The sequence below is a fragment of the Sciurus carolinensis genome, chromosome 1 (assembly GCF_902686445.1).
Source record: "Sciurus carolinensis chromosome 1, mSciCar1.2, whole genome shotgun sequence".
In the NCBI taxonomy this organism is placed as follows: domain Eukaryota; kingdom Metazoa; phylum Chordata; class Mammalia; order Rodentia; family Sciuridae; genus Sciurus; species Sciurus carolinensis.
Window position 1 is genome coordinate 165,780,687 of NC_062213.1, and position 19,986 is coordinate 165,800,672.

The 19,986-nt window shown below is 51.1% G+C and overlaps 2 protein-coding genes across 3 annotated transcripts in view; both read right to left on the minus strand.

Annotated features, from left to right (window-relative positions):
- Ttc4 (tetratricopeptide repeat domain 4) overlaps positions 1 to 714 on the minus strand; it is a 31,682-nt gene extending 30,968 nt beyond the window's left edge. For both annotated transcript variants that reach the window (XM_047548677.1, XM_047548670.1), the window contains exon 1: positions 551 to 714. In XM_047548677.1, the coding sequence (XP_047404633.1) occupies positions 551 to 661 (111 nt within the window). In that variant the 5' untranslated portion in view covers positions 662 to 714. The remainder of the gene's footprint in view (positions 1 to 550) is intronic.
- A 4,480-nt stretch (positions 715 to 5,194) lies between these two features.
- The window catches only part of Mroh7 (maestro heat like repeat family member 7), a 48,710-nt gene continuing 33,918 nt past the window's right edge, over positions 5,195 to 19,986 (minus strand). The window contains exons 14-22 of the mRNA XM_047516404.1: positions 19,580 to 19,717; positions 17,775 to 17,889; positions 14,037 to 14,177; positions 13,194 to 13,373; positions 12,482 to 12,637; positions 12,077 to 12,199; positions 8,394 to 8,496; positions 5,992 to 6,054; positions 5,195 to 5,459 (exon numbers count right to left, since the gene is read on the minus strand). Coding sequence (XP_047372360.1) covers positions 5,215 to 5,459; positions 5,992 to 6,054; positions 8,394 to 8,496; positions 12,077 to 12,199; positions 12,482 to 12,637; positions 13,194 to 13,373; positions 14,037 to 14,177; positions 17,775 to 17,889; positions 19,580 to 19,717 — 1,264 coding nt within the window. The 3' untranslated portion in view covers positions 5,195 to 5,214. The remainder of the gene's footprint in view (positions 5,460 to 5,991; positions 6,055 to 8,393; positions 8,497 to 12,076; positions 12,200 to 12,481; positions 12,638 to 13,193; positions 13,374 to 14,036; positions 14,178 to 17,774; positions 17,890 to 19,579; positions 19,718 to 19,986) is intronic.

A 19,986-nucleotide genomic window follows, 5' to 3' on the forward strand; every position in this document is an offset into this window, starting at 1 on the left:
TAAGATAAGAATGAATTACATGAATAGTTTTCCTATTGAGTAGATCCACGACCCATCACCCACATCTTCTTATTCATCACAGTCTGCAAATCATCGTGATTGGCTGTATCTATACAGGTCTCAGTAGCCTTTTTGTAAAATGAGAATGTAGCATAAAGATATCTGTTCTTTCAGTGCTCACATTCTACAAGGGCGGTAGTAATTACCATTAGTTGAGCGTTCTTATGTCCCTGACACTTTATTTCATCTTTGCCACAACCCTAAGTAATTGGTGCCACAGGTAGGGCAGTTTTCCAAGTGAGGAAATCGGCTCAGGGAAGTTAGTAAACTAACCAGTGTCGGAGCAGGTAGGTGACGGCGTCACGGGCCTGACTGCAAAAACTGACAGCTTAAGAAGACCCCTGAAACCTCAAGGCCGATTGCTAACACTCAACTGGAGACCACCCATCCGCGGGCGGCGACAGGGACCTGGGCGTGAGAGAGACACCGCGGAGTCCCAGGAGTCCAGAGGACGCGCCCACACACGTGCCGAGCCCCCGGGACTGCCCACCTGCTCCCACTGGTCCTCGTGGAAGCCGCCGCGGTAAGGCTGGTTCTGGAACTTCTCCAGGAACGAGTCCATGGCGTTGTCGTCGGCAGCGTCAGGCTGAGAACGCTCCATAGCAGTGCCAGGATCTCCCGCTCCGACCCTGGGTCAGACCAGCGCGCGGCTTCTTCCGGCGGCGCGGGTGCCCCTTGCTCAATCCTCCGGGTGGCCCTGACTGACCCGCGCGCCTCGAGTTCCGCCAGCCTGCGCGCCCAGGCCCCACCCCTCCCTAAGCAGCACGTCCCCTGCCCTGAACTCCTCCAGTGCTTTAGGGGTGTTGGATAAGCCCAGGCCCCGCTGAGTCCCCATTATCACTTCATTCACTCATTTCTTAGCAAGTATTTACTAGGATCCTTCTGTTTGCCATCCCTTCTAGACGCTGGGTTCAGAGTGGTGGACAGAGCAGATGACACCTGCCCTCTAGGAACTGGTAAGGTAGAGAGGAGACAGAGTAAAGGGATGAGATGTGAGAGTTGGTCAGCAAGAGCTGTTGGAGAAAAGTGTTAACCAGGGTGGGCTGGCATTCAAGCAAAGAGGAGGCCTGGGAGAGACCAGGAGGTGTCGGTTCCCACAGAGGGAATGGACAGGATGGAGGGCAGCAGGAGCAGGTGGGCACGGTGCTTATGGAACAGGCAGGAGCCCTCCTATGGAACAGGAGGCCAGTGTGTCTGGAGCAGAATGAGGCCCAGTCAGGAATGATGAGGTGGGAGGTCCAAAGGGGGTGTGATTGTGAGGACTTGGCTTTCCTCAGGTGGCATAGGAAGGACTTCAGGAGAGTTTTGAGGGAAGGAGTAACTGATCAGATGTGTCTATTTCTGAGTCTAACCACCTCCTCAGCCCCCACAGCTGTACTGGGAACAGGGTCTAAAGTTCAGATGAGGTGGGTTTACTTACCCAGCTACTGTGGCTTCCTAAAGTGACTTTCAGCAACCACATGGTCACCCTGAAGATGGCTGCAGGGCCCAGTATGGGGTGTCACAGCCTTGATCTAGAATAAAAGTAGAACAATCTAAACCAGTATTGGGTCACAAGTGTGCACAGTGGAGACACAGAAGGATGGGGTCTAAGAAGGCCACACATAGAAGGTGACCCAGAGATGAGAGCAGATGAGGAAGGTCTCTACACATGAATAGGAGCCTGGAGGAAGCTGGGAAATTTAGACAGTGGTTGCCTATGTGCAGAGAAAGGCATGTGGGTGTCTAACACCTGTCAGTGGCCTGTTGTGGTACTCCAAGAGCTAAGAGATGAGGCCAGCAAAGTGGACAGAGGACTTGAGTGCCCCATTAGCCCTTAACCTGCTGAGAAGAGTGAGCCACTGAAAAGACCTAAAAAGAGGGGAAACCCATAAACCAATTTGTCTTTGGAAGGCCTGAACTTCCAGGTAAGGGACTGGTGGAAGGAGGCTGAATTATGAGATCGATAAGGAAGCAGCTGATGAGCCAGCAGTGGAGTTGGCAGGCTTGGCCATTATTTGATATGGGGATGAGGGAGAGAGCAAAGCTAAAGAGGATGCTGAGGAATCATGACCCTTCCAGGTCCTGAACTGGGTCTGTCTTTTAACTCTCTACATCTATCCAGAACACCTAGTCCAAGTGTTCTCTTTCCTCCAAATCCAAGTCTCCTTTTTTATACTTCTTCCTCCATGCTCACCCCTTAACCCTGGTTTCTTTCCTTATTCCCTTCTTCATTATCTTTTCCCTTCTTAAGTACAGAGCCTACAAAGTGCTTTTTCTTCTGTTTTAGTCCATTTTCAGTTGCTATGACAGAACACCTGAGACTGGGTAATTTATTTTTAAAAAGAGAGTTATTTTGGCTCATGATTCTGGAGCCTGGGAAGTCCAAGAGCATGATTCTAGCATCTTCTCAGCTTCTGGCAAGGGCTACCTGCAGCTTCAACTCATGGCAGGAAGCATATGCAAAGGTCCAGAGCAGGCGTGTGCAAAATAGAGAACACCCTAGTGGGTTTGCTTTATGACAACCCTCTCTTACAGTGACTAGCCAGTCCTGTGAAAGCAAGAGCTCATGCAAGAAAGGCAGCAATCCTTTCATGAGGCTCTGCTCCCAGGTCCAAACACATCTCCCTCCAACACCACTCATCAAAGACCATGCCACATGAGTTTGGGTGGGGACAAACCATGTTCAGTCAGTGGTGGCTTCCATTTTTTTCACTTGGTCCCTATAAGAACTATACAAACCCATTTTATAGGTAATGGTAGGGGAGTGTCAGAGAGAGAAAGTGACCTTCCCAGTGTTCTTGAAGCTACTTAGGGGCCTTGGCTAATAACTGACCATATCAATGACTGCTATGCTCAGAGGCCATCCAAACACAGAATACAGCAGTTGTCATTTGTCAAGACCATCCCAGACCTGCGTACTGGCGAATGAAAGCAGCAGTATCTCTGAGTAGAAAGAACTTGGTTATGTCAGTTGAGGACTTTGGATATCCATGCCCCCACTGGTTCCCTCGTGTGACCTTGGCAAGGGCCATCCCTCCTTAAGATGTGTCAGGCTGTGTCCTCATCTGTGGATTGTGGGCAAGAAAGCTGACCTATCCTCTGTCAATCCACAAGGCTACTGTTGAGTCTCAAAAAATGTCAATGGTTATGAACATTCTTGGCAATGAAAGGGTTATGCAAATAGACCACCCCTCCTCGTCCCTCTCAGGTCCAGAATCCCAATGGCCTTGGTCTATCATTTACTGAAGTACAATTGTGTAGTCAACTTCATGGGTTCCTCATCCACAGCAAAAGCTTAGGTGATGAGCTCCTCAGACTTCTCTCCCCCCCCACACACTCCCAGAGAATCTCATCGCCCTCCCTGTGCACAAATGTTTCCATCTCAGTCCTCTCTGCAGCCCTCATGCAGCTGCCTCAGTTTGATCAGGCTGCTATAATAGAATACCACAGATTTTGTGACTTATAAACAACAAATGTTTATTCCTCACAAATTTAGAGGCTAGAGTATCCAAGATGAAGACACCATCAAGTTTACGTCTGATAAGGGACAGCTTCTGCTTCGTAGGTGCCATCTTTTTTTACCATGTCCTCACATGATAGAAGTGATGAGGGAGTTTTTGGGTATCCAAGAGCACTAAGCCCATTCATTAATCCTGAATCACCCCGTAAAGACCCTCACCTCTTAATACCATCATATTGGGGTTTAGGATCTCAACATATAAATTTTGGAGTGACATGTTCTGTCCACGGAAGCAGCCAGCATCCTCATGGATGTCTTCATTACCATGTTGACAAGGACCTCAATTCACTGTGTCCAGACTGACCTCGATCCCCTGCTTTGTTTCCCACCCCACCCACCCTGTTCCTGGTTCACCCCTAAATGTGGGGGCACCATTGGCTCAGTCATCCATCACAAGTGGAATTGCTGGGTCATGGATATGCATAAACTATGACCAAACAGTGACAGGTCCCTATCCAGAATAGCTGTACAATGTATCCCCAGGAGGAGGAAGTTTTTAAAGCTGACATCCACACACCTCTCCCCTGCTTAACACCCACAGTGCTTTCCCATGGCTCTGTGGATAAAGTTTTCCTCCTCAACACAGCCTCCAAGGCCTTGCCCTCCTCTCCCTGCTCTCTAGTCTCCATCACACTACGAATCTGCCACTGGTCCTTGGTCCTGCATGCCCTGCGCCCCTCAACGCGAGCCCCATATGTAGTCATCTTTCCAAGTCCCCAGGGGGTTCTTCTCTTGGGAAACCTTGTCTGACCCCCACCCCCAGCTGACCCATGCACCTCCTCTGGACTCAAAAGTCTCCCAAACCCCCAGTGTGCTTTTGGTGTCTTTATATGTGTTTTAATCATCTATTATACCAAACTTTGTCAACCTCAGAACTTTACAATTTGAGCTCGATGATCCCTTGTTGCGCGGACTGTCCTGTGCACTGTAGAATGCTTAGAACCATCCCGAGTCTGTGTCCACCAGATGTGAATAGCATCCCCTCCCTCAAGCCAGAAACGTCTCCAGATGTTGGGAAATATTCCTGGGGAATCAGAGGCACCCCTAGTTGAGAATTGCTGCATCAGACTCTGGATCTGGGCTCATGACCTGGGGCTGGGTCTCATTCATGTCTTATCACTGGTACCCAGAGCAGTCCTGGCCCGGGTTAAGAGCTCAACAAATACTACTCATGTCAGTGGTGGGAAATCACCAGGCCAAGACCCAAGGGTGGGACTCAGATCAGGATTCTGGGCTATGCAGATGTCATGAGATTTGTGGGGGGGGGTTCTCTTCTTTTCCCCTCCTTTCCTTCCCCCCAAAGGCCACCCAAATAATCACCACCTTTAGCTCTTATAATGAAGGGAAGGTGGACTAACATGTCCAGCAGGCTTACAGCACAGCCTGGGGCAAGCCACTTTACCCCTCTGAGCCTCAGCTTCCCCAGTTATACAAAGTGGACAAAACAGCCTAAATTTATCAGTAAATGTCAAACGAGTCAACAAGCAAACGCCATGACAAATCTTTACAGATTTGTCGCACAGAGTGACAGCTGCTTGGAGCCTGGGGCGTCTTCGTGAGGAAACGCTTACGATGGAGGGGTAAGTCACAGGTATTTATAGTGAGCACAGTTGTGCTTGGCCTCCTTGAGCAGGGTTGGAGGCTCTGGGACATCACTGCTTCAAGGACATCTTCCAGGAGCTCAGCGCCTGCATGATCCAAGAGCGCCGTTGGTGGGAAGTGGGCAAATTCTCACAACTGGGGCTCCAGCGGTGCGTGGTGGCTGGGTCACACATCCATGAGTCCCCATGTGGCAGCGGCCATGAGTTCCGCCAGCAGCTGGCCAGGATGTGGTCCTGGGCCTGGGCTGCATAGATGCACACTGACGCTTCTGGATCATGTCTCAAGTTTTCCAGAGCTGAGTCATGGGGAGGAAAATGGTCACACGTCAAGATAAGGCCCCTAAGCAGGTCTCACGCCTCATCCTTCCTCCATTCCTTGACTTGGGTACCCTCTTCTCAGCATCCCCTCATCTCACTTTCCTCCCGGCCCTTTGATGGTTCACACCTTTCAAAGCCTGAATCAACACCAGCCTCCTCTCGGAAGCCCTGAGATTGCCCCAGCCTACCATCAGCTTCCTCTGTTGCAAAATGAACATGTGCCCCCATAAGGGTCTAGACTATTCACCTTGCTCAATGTGGTTTCTGTTCTCCTTTTTGAAACTCATATCTTTAATGAGATTGCAAGCTCCCCAGAGTGGGGCTGTGTGTTCTGCCTCTTAGCAACCCCGAGGTATCTAACACTGTACCCACTCCAGATAAAGACGAGCACAACTGAAGTAAGCGGAAGACCCTGGTCTTAGAACATGTCCTGCTTTCCCTGTTGCCCACTCTGATCCTGCTCATTGAATCACTGCCCCAGACATATCACCAACCCAGGGCATGACTTACCACCTTTCACTTCGCTCAGCCAATCTTCCGTCATTATGCTCTCCATGCAGGGGACCAGGGACCCTTGAGCATAATCCAAGAGGTGAGGGTGTCCACCTGATTATGATACCACCCACCTCACCCCCCACCAGACCCTCAGGGAAGCTTTCCTGGCCCTCCTGCAGCTCACAATGAGGACAGGAAAGGCGGACTTCATTTTGACAGGGAGCAGATTTCCTAAGACAGGCTGGGAAAGTTCCAGTGGGCAGTAATAGCACCAGAATAGGGGCAGGATCTACAATGGACGAACGGTGCCACCTTAGGCTGGGCCTTTACTCATCTGTGACATGGAAAGAGCTGCCTCTGCTGTCCACTTCTCTGGCGAGTATGGGCAGCAATAACATGCAGGACACTCTGTACCTTGCACCCCTCTCAGGAGGGGCTGAGACTCAACTGTGCAGGGTCAAGGAGCTGCTCCCAGTGACCCTATAGCCACATTGCTCATCCCTTACTGCTGCCAGCCTGTGTGTCTGGCTCCCACAGCACCTACAGGTCCCTGCATGGGCCCTGTCCCTCTCACTTCTCTGTAGGTCCTTCCCTCACAGTTTACTTGTCCTTGCATGTTCAATTTATCGAGAAGTCCTTCCTGATCGTGCCCCCAGGCTGTTAGTTGCCTGTCTGGGTTCTCAGAGTACCTGAGTTTCCTCTACCTATACTATATTATATTTTGCTTGTGATTTATGAATCTTAATCTTCCACCAGACCAGAAGTTTCTTGATCTTAAGTCTACTTGGAGAGTGAGAATGGGAAAGGAAGTCTCTGATGATCCTAAAATAACATGCAAAATTATATGCATATTGTGCATTTTTCTAGGGAAAGCATTCATAACTTTCTTTGAGTCTCACTAAAGATCTACAACCCAGAAGAGGTGAAGAAGCACTGCAATGTGTCAGGAGCTGTCTGTGGGCAGAGCCAGTCTCTGCTCATCATTGTTTCCCCAGCACAGGCCCTGGAACAGGGTGTTAAACACTAGCATTTTTAGAAGTGGGTGATTTGGAGCAAGACTTAAATCAGCAGCTAGGAAATAGATGTCATTCCATGTGAGAAGCTGCCTCTAAGCTGCCCCTTACATTCTCAGGCATGCCCTCAGTCCTAGGCATTGTTTCTCTGTCCTAGCATGATCATGTCAACAGATCATTTTCCCACTCCTTGCCCACCTATCAGCATACCTCCCAACGTGTGCTCTTTATTTCTCTAGCCAAAGCATCATGCCTAGTACAGAGTAGGTGTCAACCAATACTTGCCAAATAAACCAACAGAAGGATGGATGCATGGGTGGATGGATGAATCGATGAGTGGGTGGCTAGGTAGTTGGATGGGTGTATAAGTGGGTGGGTGGATAGATGGATGGGTGGGTGGGTGGATGGATGGATGGATGGATGGATGGATGGATGGATGGATAGGTGGGTGAATGGATGGATGGATGGGTGGGTGGATGGATGGATAGGTGGATGGATGGATGGATGGATAGACAGATGGATAGATAGCTGTCTGGGTGGATGCAGGAATGACTGCCTGACTGGGTGGGTGGGTGGGTGGATGGATGAGAAACAGCAAATAAGTTGGGGAAAACAATAAAAGAAATTTCACTTTACAAAGGTCATCACCTCCAGGCTTGTCTGCAGCAAGGTCTCCTGGTCCTCAGCGAAGGGAACATGGTTATTTGGGGGCAAGAGAGAAGAATGGATGTGCATCCAAACATACCATCAGAAGGGTCATTTGGGAGGATTTTGGGCAAGGGGAATCTGTTATTTGGTTTCTTCACAGAAAGGCAGAAATTGTGATTGTGGGAAGTATTGGTTGATACTGAGGATGGGATTGTGGGAAGAATGAAAACAACTGACATTGAGCACCTTGATGGACCAGACCACACCTTTTAAAAAATATTCTCATCCAGTTTGTGAAAAAGGAGTTGATCTCCATTTACAGATGGGGAAACTGAGACTCCATGGGAATAAATGACCCAGTTGGGGTGATACAGGAAGGGATAATGGAAGGAGATTCTACTTGACTGTCCACCCACTTGGTCCCTACTACTGCAGTCAATGTGGTATTTGCCCAGGCTCCTACTGAGCTCAAACCTATGCTATATTCAAGGGAAATAGCAGTCTGCTGTGTAGAGTTGCCAGGGTTGTGACCTGTACAAAGGCTTTAGGCTGAATCAGCCTGAGGCCCACCTCCTTAGCCACAATCTTTGAGGAGGGAAGACCATTGTAACGTGCAGCATAGCTGACAGCTAGCTAAGCCTTGCACGTAAGGGGAGGTATCTGCCCAGTTCTAGATGGGCTGGCATCCTATAAGGAAGCAGACTGGACAGGAGGCAGGCCCCTGGAAGCAGAATTGGTTATGCGAGAGCAGGTTACCTATGAACATGACCGAGGATTTCCGGATGGAGGCCCTTGAGTTCTTGGCGTACTCCAGGCTCTGGCTGAGGAAGGTGAAGGCATTGTCTCGATGGGTGTTTACCTGGAGCAAAGAGAAGCCCCAAAAGTGCTGGGTCCTCAGAGAGACTCATTCCCCATCTACCCATCTTGAATTTAGAAGTAGTGACCTTGCCCAACAGCCAAGTGTTTGTCTCCTGCTCCCTGTGTCTCTGTCCTCTGCCTGAGGCCCCCAGAGGCCAGGCCTCATCTCCTCTTAGCCGACTGCAATGGTGTTCCTGCCTTGTGTGTCTCCCCTCCAATCCTTCCCCTGCAGCAGCCTGAGGGAAAGTTCCCAAATGCAGATACTACTCCCAAGATGGGAATGGACATGGCATGAGGACCTGACAGGCAGGGAGATAGGTCTGACCAGGGTCAAGGATTCAAGTTGTAGTGCAATGGGGGAATAAATGGGAGTGAAAGGCTCTGAAAATCCAAACAGGAATGGGATTAACTCATGCATTGGAAAGTAGAAAGCCAGAATTCACTTGTGGCAGGGCAATGGCAAAGCAGCGTTAGGGCAAAATAGTCTGACAGTAGTAGTCAGAGTGGATTTGATGAGTAGGAACTGGGAGGTGTCCAGCTAAGAGGCTGAGGGAGATGATGGGGATCTGATCGGATCGCTCTCCTGTGGACACAGCCTGCACACCGAGCCTAAACCCCGTGGCCTGGCATGCAACGCCTTCACAGAGCCTACTGCAGGGCTAGCATGCTGCGCTTCCAACCAACATCCCTCCCCCTCCCCCACCTCCGCCTGCCACACACCCTGCTAGGGACCAAGGGCATGGCCTGCTCCCCCAGATCTGTGCCTTGCACAAGCAATTGCTCCTATTCAGAAAGTTCTTCCCTCTCTTCTTCATCCAACAAATTGCCTCTCACCCTTCCAACCTCAACTCAGATGCCACCTCCTCCTTGAAGCCTTCCACGACCCTCAGGCCCAGCTCACCCGCCACCCTTGATGCTTCTGCAGCATCTTGCACATCCCATCATGGCACCGTGTTGAGATTCTTTATGCCATTGTCCTGCTTACAGGGAGCTCTCCCAAGATAAGGGACCCTTTCGTTCAGCTGAGTCCTCAGCACCCTGAACAGGGCCTGAACTAGTGCCCAGAAAGTGTTGGATGAATGAATGAATGAACAAATGAACAGCAGGTTCAACAGGTTATCGATTTCTTCTTCCTCTTCCTATTCTTGTTCATTGTTTTCTTCTTCCTTTTTTTTTTTTTTTTTTTTTTTTTGGTACTGGGGATGTAGCCTGAGTCCTTTTTTTATATTTTTTACTTTGAGTCATAGTCTCACTCAGTTGCTTTGGGCCTTGCTAAATTGCTAAGACTGGCCTCAAACTTGCAATCCTCCTGCCTCAGCCTCCCGAGTTGCTAGGATTACAGGTGTGGGCCACCACAACCAGCTACTGACCTTTCTTAAAGTTAAAGCCCATGTGACCTTCACATGAGCAAAGCTGTTGATCGCCTGGAGAGCAAGGAAGAAAGTGAGAATCCACAGAGGTCTGCTGTGGAGGGGCACAAGCTGGCTGCCACAGGTAGCTGGCCAAGCAGTGGCCAATCGATAAGCTACATTGGTTGTTCATTAATGTCATAAAAGTGTAGGTTTCAAACTTTTCTTGTAAAACCAGAGGACCTGGCAAGAGGGGCTTATGTGGGAGCTGGAGCTCTCCCCTCCAGCCTTTGGCAGGGCCGGGATTCTCCTGGCTCACAGGCCCCACTATATCCATGTCACTCATGATCATTGTCTGCCTGTCACTGGCCACTGTAAGCATGTGAATTAGCGATGCTGACCAAACTTCTTCCAGACCTCTCTCCCCTCTGTAAAGTGATGGAAATAATATTACACACTTGACTGCAGGGCCTTTGAGCACGGCTGAGAGCAGGGGTGCCTCATACTTGCATGTTTACATTAGATTCCCGTTAGATTGCCGACTCACGCCTTCAGATGGGAAGAACTTGGTCCCCCAGCTATTGGGACTGCCTGCTGGAAACTGCCTGGCCCAGACCATGTACCTTCCCAGGGTGTTTGGCATCCAGTGACAGAGGGACACAGGAACATAAAGACCTGACTCCAGCCAGGTGTGGTAGCACATTCCTGCAATCCCAGCTACTTGGGAGACTGAGGCAGGAAGATTGCCTGAGCCCAGGAGTTTATGGCTGGCCTGGGCAACACAGTGAAACCCGGTCTCAAAAAAAAAAAAAGTTTATATGACCTATATATATTTATATATATACATATATATTTAAATATGTATAAAACTTTTATGTGGCCCATATTTATATATATAAATATATGTTATATATTTATTATATTACATATATATAAAATTTTATATAGGCCATATTTCTATGTGGACCGACCCCTGGGCCCATTTAGAGGCTCTCACGGCAGGGTCATAGGGTTGGCTGAGACCTCCGCTGAAGCTTCAATGCAGTTCCACTTCTTCCTCTGGCACCGGACCCCTCCCCTCCCTTCTACAGGGCTGACCCAACACAGCTCCTCCTAAACCTTCCAAGCTAATCTCACAGGAAGGGGAGAGTGGGACCCGACAGTAAGCCTGCCAAACGTTCTGCATTTGCACTGCCACACTTCACAGCGCCTGCATGGCTCGCTCCTACTCAGGCTGCCTCCAGGTACCACCTAGCGAGGGGCTTCTGTGGTTAAATAAGTTGACCTTGAAGCCAACAACCACAAACACTTTTCCTTAGCACAGAATATCTCAGAGTCTTTCATGTGCTGAGATGCACATATCATGAAGCATTGCCTAAATTTATTTGTCCTAGAACTACTTCTCCACCCCACCCCCAACCTGGGGCATATCTGATGAAACTAGCATTTCATCCTGGGAACTGCTATTGCAGAAAAGGAGGCCACTGTAACCCCTTAGGCAGGGATACCATGTAGACAGGCTAGGGGTTGGGGATGTGGCTCAGTGATAGAGTGCTTGCCTAGTATGTGGAAGGTCCTGGGTTCCATCCTGAGCAACACAGAAAATATTATCTACCATTATTATAAATAAATAAATATATATGTATATGTTATATTATGTATGTTATAATATAATATAATATAATATAATATATAAATGTATAATATAAATATGTACTGTAATATATATTATACATGTAAATATAGAGAGAAGTTAGTGTTTTAACAATGCTACCCTGGTGGTCTGGGTGGGCAGTGGATTAAAAGTAAAGGCAATAAGATTAAAGGCTGGGAGACCCCCCAGATAGTTTGACCAATGGCCCCACTGAGAGATATCAGAATTTTTAAGACTGATCAGATGTGGAAGGAGAGGAGAGAAAGGAGTCTAGTGTGAGTCTAGGTTTCTGCTTTGAGGACCTAGAGGGTCAGAGCAAGACTGAAAGGGAAGTCTGTAAGTTCAAAAGAGACACATAACTTGAAGTGCCTGTGGGTCATTGGAGGTGTCTGGTAAGCCAGTGGAGAGGGACCACAGAGGTGGGGAGAAGTCAGAGATGGGTGTTCCAGAGCCAAAAACTTGTAGGTGGTCATGGAAATTGTTCATCAGGATGCTGGTGTGAAAAGAAGGATGAGAGAAGGCTGGAATCCCCACCTCCAACCACTCATAAGGAGACTGAGCAGAGCCTGGAAACTCACAAGGTACTTGCAGATTTTGGCCACCGTCTGCTGCTGGTGGTCCCAGGGCTTCCGACTATAAGCTTTTTTTGGCAACTCCCAAGCCATGAAGCAAGAACAGCGGAACAGGGTCTTCACACATTTCTGGTGATGAAGAGGAAGAGAATACCAGAGCTATGAAATTCTAAGACAGTCTGAACATGTTCCAGAAAAAAAAAATGTAAAACTGGATTTTAGAAAATCAATTCCTATTTGAAGACATACAAGTGAAGTCAGACGTTTTTAGGAGGAATCCTGACATGGACACCTTTGGAAAACAGACGTGGCTGGACATAAATAACTGTCCCCCAATGGGTTGTTTGCAATCCTGGGTTGTTTCCACAAAGGGAGAGGACCCTGCAGTCCCAGTTGCCTGCACACACTCACCTGGCCCACCTTGGTGTTGCCCTCCTGCATGATCAACAGTAGGGGCACCAAGGTACTGATCATCTGCTCCTCCATGGCCTGAGTACGGGGCGACCGAAGTTTCTGGACCACCTTCCCGTATATGTTGATGCAGGAGAGGCGCACATCCTCTCTTGACTGCAGCAGACCCAAGGCTCAGAACGCCCCTCCTCTAGGAGGAGGCTCCAGGGCCTTCTTTTCCCTCGTCCTGAGGGGCCCTCCAGGCACGAAGACGCAGAGACAAAGAACAGCCGAGGGCACCCAATGGGGCTCATCCGGGGCCAGTGGTCTCTTAACCCAAGCCCAGGTCTGGAGCTCTCTTAATTCTTCCCAGCCAGGGTCCCCCCTAATAGGTGCCTTGGTGCCAAGTGGGAAAATGCCCCCCTCTACCAGTACTGGTTAAAAAAAAAAAGTATCCCCTTTTTAGGTGAATGAGTGATACAGGATCACCTTCTCTGGGTAGACTTGATTACAAAGAATTGCTCCCTCCAGGAGGACCGATTAGAATAAGTAATCTTCTCTGGTTGAACTAATTACAAAAAGACATGGACCAGTTGGAATAGGTGCCTTTTCCTCTGGGCTGACTTGGCCCTACCCAGAACCCGACAGGGTAGGGTCAGGAGGAGAGGTATTACAGTCCCCATGTTAGTAGAGGACCCCCTCCCTGTGCCTCCCTCACTCTGGGATTCCTTACATCACTGAAGTGCGGCAGTAGGACCTGCAGCATGTCCACGTAGACTGAGCTGTCCACCAGCTTTCGGTCCTGCCCCTTGAAGATGGTCTTGAGATTATGGACCGCCTCCACCACTAGCACCCCATCCACACTCTTCAGGCCCTTCACCATGGAGGGCAGGAGGGCCTGCACCTTGGCCGTCTGTGGAACAGAGCCATTTGGGAAAGGGGTTCCTAACTGGGCTAGCAGGCAGGAAACTCGGTCTCTGGTTCACCAACTCCCACCCCCGGGCCTTTGTATATCCACCTGCCCGGAATGCCCTCACTTAAGATCTTCCCTCTTCCTGAAGCCCTCTTTGGCCTTACTGACTCCTTCCTGGCCAGGACCCCTAGGCTCTTTGTTGTCAATCCCCTTTGTTGGCACTAGGTAGGTGACATCTTGCACTTTCAGTCAGCTTCCTACAGCTATGCCCTGTCCCTTTGTTCTGGCTACATCCTGAGCTGCTACAGTATAGCAGAAACACAAAGCACTTTTAAAAATGCTAATAATGCACCAACAGTCTGCAACTCTGTTTCCTGATGATCTGAAAAAAGACAATAACTATTGCCACTCCTTTCCCTCCTAGCACCTGCCTTCAGAGTCATTGTGGGAAACTTGGATTAGAAACTATTCAAAAAGAATATAATATATATGGATTACAAAGGCAGATCCGTTGTACAGATGCAACCACTGAGGATGGGCGAAAATGGAGACTGTGATTCCAGCCATGAACACCTGAAATACTGATGGCTGAGCTCCATACTCCTCCAGCTCAGGGCCAGGCTGGGCTAGGTGTCTCTGCTGGGCTAGGTACCTTCCACTCACCTTCTCAGACCTACGGGCCAGGATGACCAGGCCTCGGATGGACAGCACCTTCATGACAGGGTCACGGTGGCTCAGACCTTCCACCATCCGCCCCAGAGAGTACTCCTCGGGGATCCTGCGCACTTGCTCCATCTGGAGAAGCTGAGGAAACCAACGGCAATTACTCCCAGGCCGAGGTGTGGGTGCTCACCCACCGGTCTCCCATGCCTGGGGAAAACCAGGCTCAGCTTTTGCCCAGAGCTGCAGACATGTAAACCAAGTTGGCTAGAGACCTCGTCTGGATGTCCATCACCATCTCATGGTGAAACTGACCATGTCTCTCCCCAACTCAGGGCCCTGAGTCTCTCCCTGCCTGTGCCATCCAGCCCCTGCTGGCCCCTGTGGCCTCATTCGCACCTTGCCCACCCCACAGCCCACACTCCTACACTGGCCAACCAGCTTCCAGTCAAGCTGCCCTCTGTTTCCAGAATGGCTGGGCTGTTTGTCCCTTCTGTGCTGGCAGGATGGCCTTCTGCCGGGATGCCCACCTCCTCTCTGACCCCATCACCTTCCATGGCTCTGTCCAAAACTCAACCCCTGGAGCCATGCTTGACACTGCCTGGGCCTCTCCCAGGATGACTACCTTGGGCCCAGGGAACCCAGAGCATCCTGAAGCAGCACCCAGAAACCTTCATGGCCACCTGGGGGCTTCCATGAGTGCGAAGATCAAGCCTTCCTCCTTGGGCTGAAACGTGAGACTAGGGAACACCTGAGGCCTCGGTGCGGCCTAACATGAACTCAGGCTCCTTCCTTCCTGTCCCCATGGCTAACCCTGGTTCAGGGTCCCAGCCAACAACAGGCACAGGCCTGCTCTCCCCTCCTCTCCCTCATGCCCTCCCTTCACAGTTCCTGCTGTCAGCCGCCAAAACACCTGTCCCATCGTGCCCTTGCCTAATACCTACCGCCACTATTAAGTCCCCTGTCTGTGAGATGGGGAGCACAGGGGACAGGGAGAGCTGCAGGAGAGGGCAGGGTATTGACCAGAGGGAGGGGATAGGGAAGAGTGGCTGCACCCACTGCCCACCCATCCTTGCACACAGCGATACTCAGGCCTGCTCTGCACCAGGTCCTGGATCAGGCACGGGAGGCCGTGATGTTAACTGTGATGGCGACACAGCTGATGCACAGGAAGCACTTCCTACATGCCAGGCTCTGTTCTCAGGCACATGTGAACACGTCACCCTCGTCAAAATTTAATGAGGCGGGTGATTCAGTCCTCAAATTGAGGAAACTGAGGCACAGGCAGGCTAAGTGACTCACCCAAGTCACATAGTTCCCTCCCTGAGTTTACTTGCCCTCAGGAGCAGCAAGCACACACAAGGACAATCACAAGTAGAGGGCTGTGGGGTGCAAAGGAGGGGCACCTGGGCCACGGCAAACTTGGCCAGTCTGGCTCTGTCCAGGCACAGGTACCTCTGCTGGGGAGGTGGAGAAACCTGAGCCCACAAGATGACCTGCCCCAGAGAGGGAGGGCCAGTGCTCAGGGCTCCTAAGGATTGCCGAGATCAGTAAACCTAGAGTCCCTGACCTTGCGGTGGACATGGGGACACCCCCTGAGGTCTAGCAAGGTCCAACCTCCATGCCCTTCCCCAAGAATCTGTGTGTCAGACTCTAGCAGACTTCTGTCCTGGTCAGAACCTCTGCATTCCCTGGGATGCGTGGGCTTGAAAGCCACCCCTGGCCTCCCCCAGTCATAAGCACCACAATTATTTGCAGGATTGTGTGTGGATGGGTGGGGTGACACACAAAGAAGTTTGCACAAAGTAGGCCTGCAGGAACCAGGCCCTTCCCCTCCTTTACAAGTCAGGGAAGTCAGAAGTAGAACCAAGCAGGCGCTGGTGCCCAGGACTCCTGACTCCAAGTCCAAGTTTGTCCTCCCTGGAGGTGACACATTCTGAAGATGCCCACAGGGCCTGGCAGTGTTCCTTTGGGCACTCACTTGCCCATCCAAATCCCACTTATTGGAGCCCCTTCAGGATGGGCCTGGGGATTGAATACAAACACAGCTTGGCCCCTTCTCCAGACTCACAGTCCACCCAGAGAGCAGAAAAAGATGCGAGAAGTTCCTAGAATGCCCTCGCTGCTTCCTGTCCATCTGGCAAACTTTACACACCTGTCAAGGCCCAAATGACACCACTTCCAGGAAGCCTTCCTTGTCCTTCTTACTGTCCAAGCAGACAGTGAGCTTCTTGTCTCTGAGCAACAAACCCTGGTAATATCCAGGACTCACCTGCATGGCAACTGTCAAGTCACAAAAGGCAGACAAGTGTGGTGGCCAAGAAAGCGGACTTTACATTGTCAGTCCACAGATGAAGGATAAACGACATATGGTATATACATACGACAGCAATCCAAAGGAAGTTTACGCATGCCACAGCCTGGATAGATTGGGAAGACTGCCTCAGTGAGTGAAATGGCCAGATACAAAAGGACAGAGCCTCCACTCACCTGAAGAACCTAGACTAGGCAAATTCATAGGGATAGAAAGTAGAATGGAGCCAGGCACGGTGGCACACGCCTGTCATCCCAGTGGCTTGGGAGGCTGAGGCAGGAGGATCGCAGGTTTGAAGCTAGCCTCAGCAACTTAGCAAGATTGTAGGCAACCTTGAGACCCTGTCTCAAACTAAAACATAAGAAGGGCTGGGGATGTGGCTCAGTGGTTAAGTACCCCTGGGTTCAATCCCTAGTTCCCCACCCCCAAAAAAGAGGAGGGTAGAATGGAGGTTCCCAGGGCTGATGGAGAACAGGGTGGGGAGCTGATATTTAATGGGTAGTTTCAGTTGGAGAAAATGAAAAGGTTCTGGAGGTGGGACAGTGATGGAAGCACCATGATGTAATGTACTTAATGTCACTGAACTGTACACTTAAAAGGGTCGAATGGCAAATATGCTATATATATTTTGCCCCAATGAGAATAAACTAAGAGAAGGGGGTAAAAGACAAAGAGGTGGCAGGCGGGGATTCTGGAGCCCAAATGTCTGGCTTAGAATTCTGCATCTGCCACTTGGATCATGGGAAAGGTACTGAAATCTGTGCCTCAGTCTCCTCCTCTAACACAATCCCAGGATTACTGTGAGGACGAACTAGATCAGTAAATGTAAAGCTCCTGGAACATGCCTGGAAGAAGGTAAGTCCTCAACAAACATTAGCAGCTGCTACTAGTGACTCCCCTTCTGGATCTGTCCCTTCCGACTTTTCCTGACTTCTCCAGCACCCACCTCCGGCACCTCCCATGGACACTTGCTCAGGTTAGGTGTTCCCTCCTCCAGGAAGCTCTTCCTGAAACCTCCTCCCTCGAGTTTCCTGTTCTCCCAACACAGTCTGGACTTCCCCACCTTCAAACAAGTCACATTATAGCCCCCCATTTACAATCAGGGTGTCCTTAGTCTTCCCCTGAAGCACCAAGAATTCCTGGAGGCCAGGTGGGATCAAGTTCATATCAGCATCTCCAGTGCCTGGCACAAAGAGGTGCCCAGCAAGGGTCGTTGGTGGCCTGGGGCAGCAGGGGAGTGTGGGGCGGAGGAGTGGGGAGCGGAGGGGGCGAGGGAGGGAGGCTCATGAGGTCTTCATATTTAGAGAAATCATGCTCCTAGAAAGGCTTTGTATGCTGGGAAGAACTGTGTGCACAGAAGAAACAGCCCCTGTTGTGAACTGAAGCCCATGACAAGCCCTGCCCCATGCCCCAGTCCCCACTGGTACCTCCACAAAGAAGGCGGTGGCCGTGATCTTGTGCTTCTCGTCGCCTCGCTCCAGGAGAGGGATGAGCAGGTAGAGGATGCGGCACAGCTCCTGGCAGGAGTAGTGCACCATGGCCCTGGGGAAGGGGACAGTCCCTTCAGGCTCTCCTGCCCCAGGGCACCTGCTGGGTAGGAGTTCAGCCATGGCACTGGAAATCCCCCAAGCTGGGGTCACCTGGGTTCCTGGGTTCCCAGGCCCTCTCCCCTGGGTGGATCTCTGAGGCATCTAGTTTAACTGCTTCATTATACAGAAGGGGAAACTGAGGCCCAAAGAACAATGTGCCTAAGGGCACAGAGCCAGTCGGTAAGAGACAAGCTGAAGACCCTGGCTGCACAGGGCCACGCCAGGAGGGACATGAAGGAGGGGAAGCGAGGGACCTCTACTACGTGCCCGGTGGCAGCCAAAGCCTTGAGCTCACTACTTGATTTGATCCTCACCATCGCCCTCCGAGGCAGTTGCTATTACCATGCCCATTTCACAGCTTCAGCTGCTCAAGTCACAGCGCTGGAAGACAGCAGAGCCGAACCCCCAGCCAAGGGCTCCCCGCTTCCTGCTGCCTCGCTCACTCTACTAAGCAAGTGGTGCTCCCTCCACCCACCGCTCAGCATCAGCACCACCTGGGAATCTGAGAAATGCACATTCTCAGGCCCCTGACCAGAACCCCTGAAGCAGGAACTCGGGGCAGGGGCAGCAGGCTCTGGAGACGGTCCCGATGCGTGCGCCCTCACACAATGCTCTGTCCATCAGTGAACCCAAGACAACGTGGCAGGCACACACAGAGTCAGAAGGGAGATGGCCTGGGTTCACATTCTGGCCCTAGTGCTAGGTGTGTGACTTGGAGCAGTCACTGAACTTCTCCGGGCTTCAGCATCCTCATGTGTGCCCCTGGGATAGCAACAGTGATTCCACCGGGCGCGGTGAGAGAACTAAATGAGATCATCCATGTAACATCTCTTCACAAGGTGTATAGAGCATAGCTGGTGCTCAGTAAATGAGGTTGTCTCTCAAGACCCTGGGGAGAGGGCCCTCCTGAGCACTCCGGGGTAGGTCCTCCTACCGGGGACACATCAGGGAAGTCAAGGTGTCCCTTCTGACCCACAGGAAGTTGTGTGTGTTTGAGAGGAGAGCTCTGGTCAGGACCAGCAGGTCACACATGGCTGTGTGATCTTGGGCACATGGCTGCCCTCTCTGGAGCTAGGCATGCTCCTGTGCAAAACACATATTAATGCCTGTCCTAGGCACCGTAATGGAAGCGAAGCTAGTCTGTGCTGAGCCTACCACATGCCAGGAGCTGTTCAAAATACCTTATTTAATCCTCACTCCATTCTGGGAAGTGGGTCTTATTGTTTCCATGCTACTGAGGGGGAACAGAGACATAGAGGGCAATAACTGGCCCCTGGTCACACAGCAGGGAAGAGGCTTAACTTCAGATACAGGCAGACTGTCTCCACCGCCATTTCTAGATGCTCTTATACCATCATTTCCACTACATTGGTGTGGGAACCAACTTCCTATGTAAAGGTGCTTGGTAAATAATTTACAGGCTCTAAGGTTGCCAGGGACCACTATGACCAAAGTCACTTCCCAGAGTAAGTGCCACCTTTCATGTTTGTGTCGTCCACCTATCAAGGAAGACAATAACCCCTCGCTTCAGAGAAGAGTTGGCAGAAGGAGCAACTAGTCTTGCTCAGAGAGATGGGAACCCAAGTCTGTCTGAAGATCTGGAGGTCCCGCCCGTCCCTGCCCAAGGTGTCCCTTGGGCTCACCTTGCCAGCAGGGATACTCCACGATGGTGGTTCTCGGCCTGCCCCATGAGCTCCCAGCCGCCCTGGTCCTCCAGGGAGGTGGCCTCGTAAGAGCAGCCCATCTTCAGCAGCAGGGTCTTCACCACCTTCACCACCCAGCTGCCAAGACAAGGGGGCCGAGAGCTTGGGTCACCCGTCCCTGAGGGCCAGGGCTCCCTCTCCTGAGCTTCATGCACTGCAGGAAGAGGTTGAAGAGGGCCTCCCCAGCCTCCCCGGCCCTCTCCCCTCCACTCCCCATCCAGCCCATGGCTGGGTGGGCGACTTGCAGATCAGTCCTCTCTGCTCACTTGGGCACTCACTGTCCTATCCAGTACGGAGTCCTTTCCTTCCTTGGGACCTTTAAGAAATGATTCCCAGCCAGGCGTGGT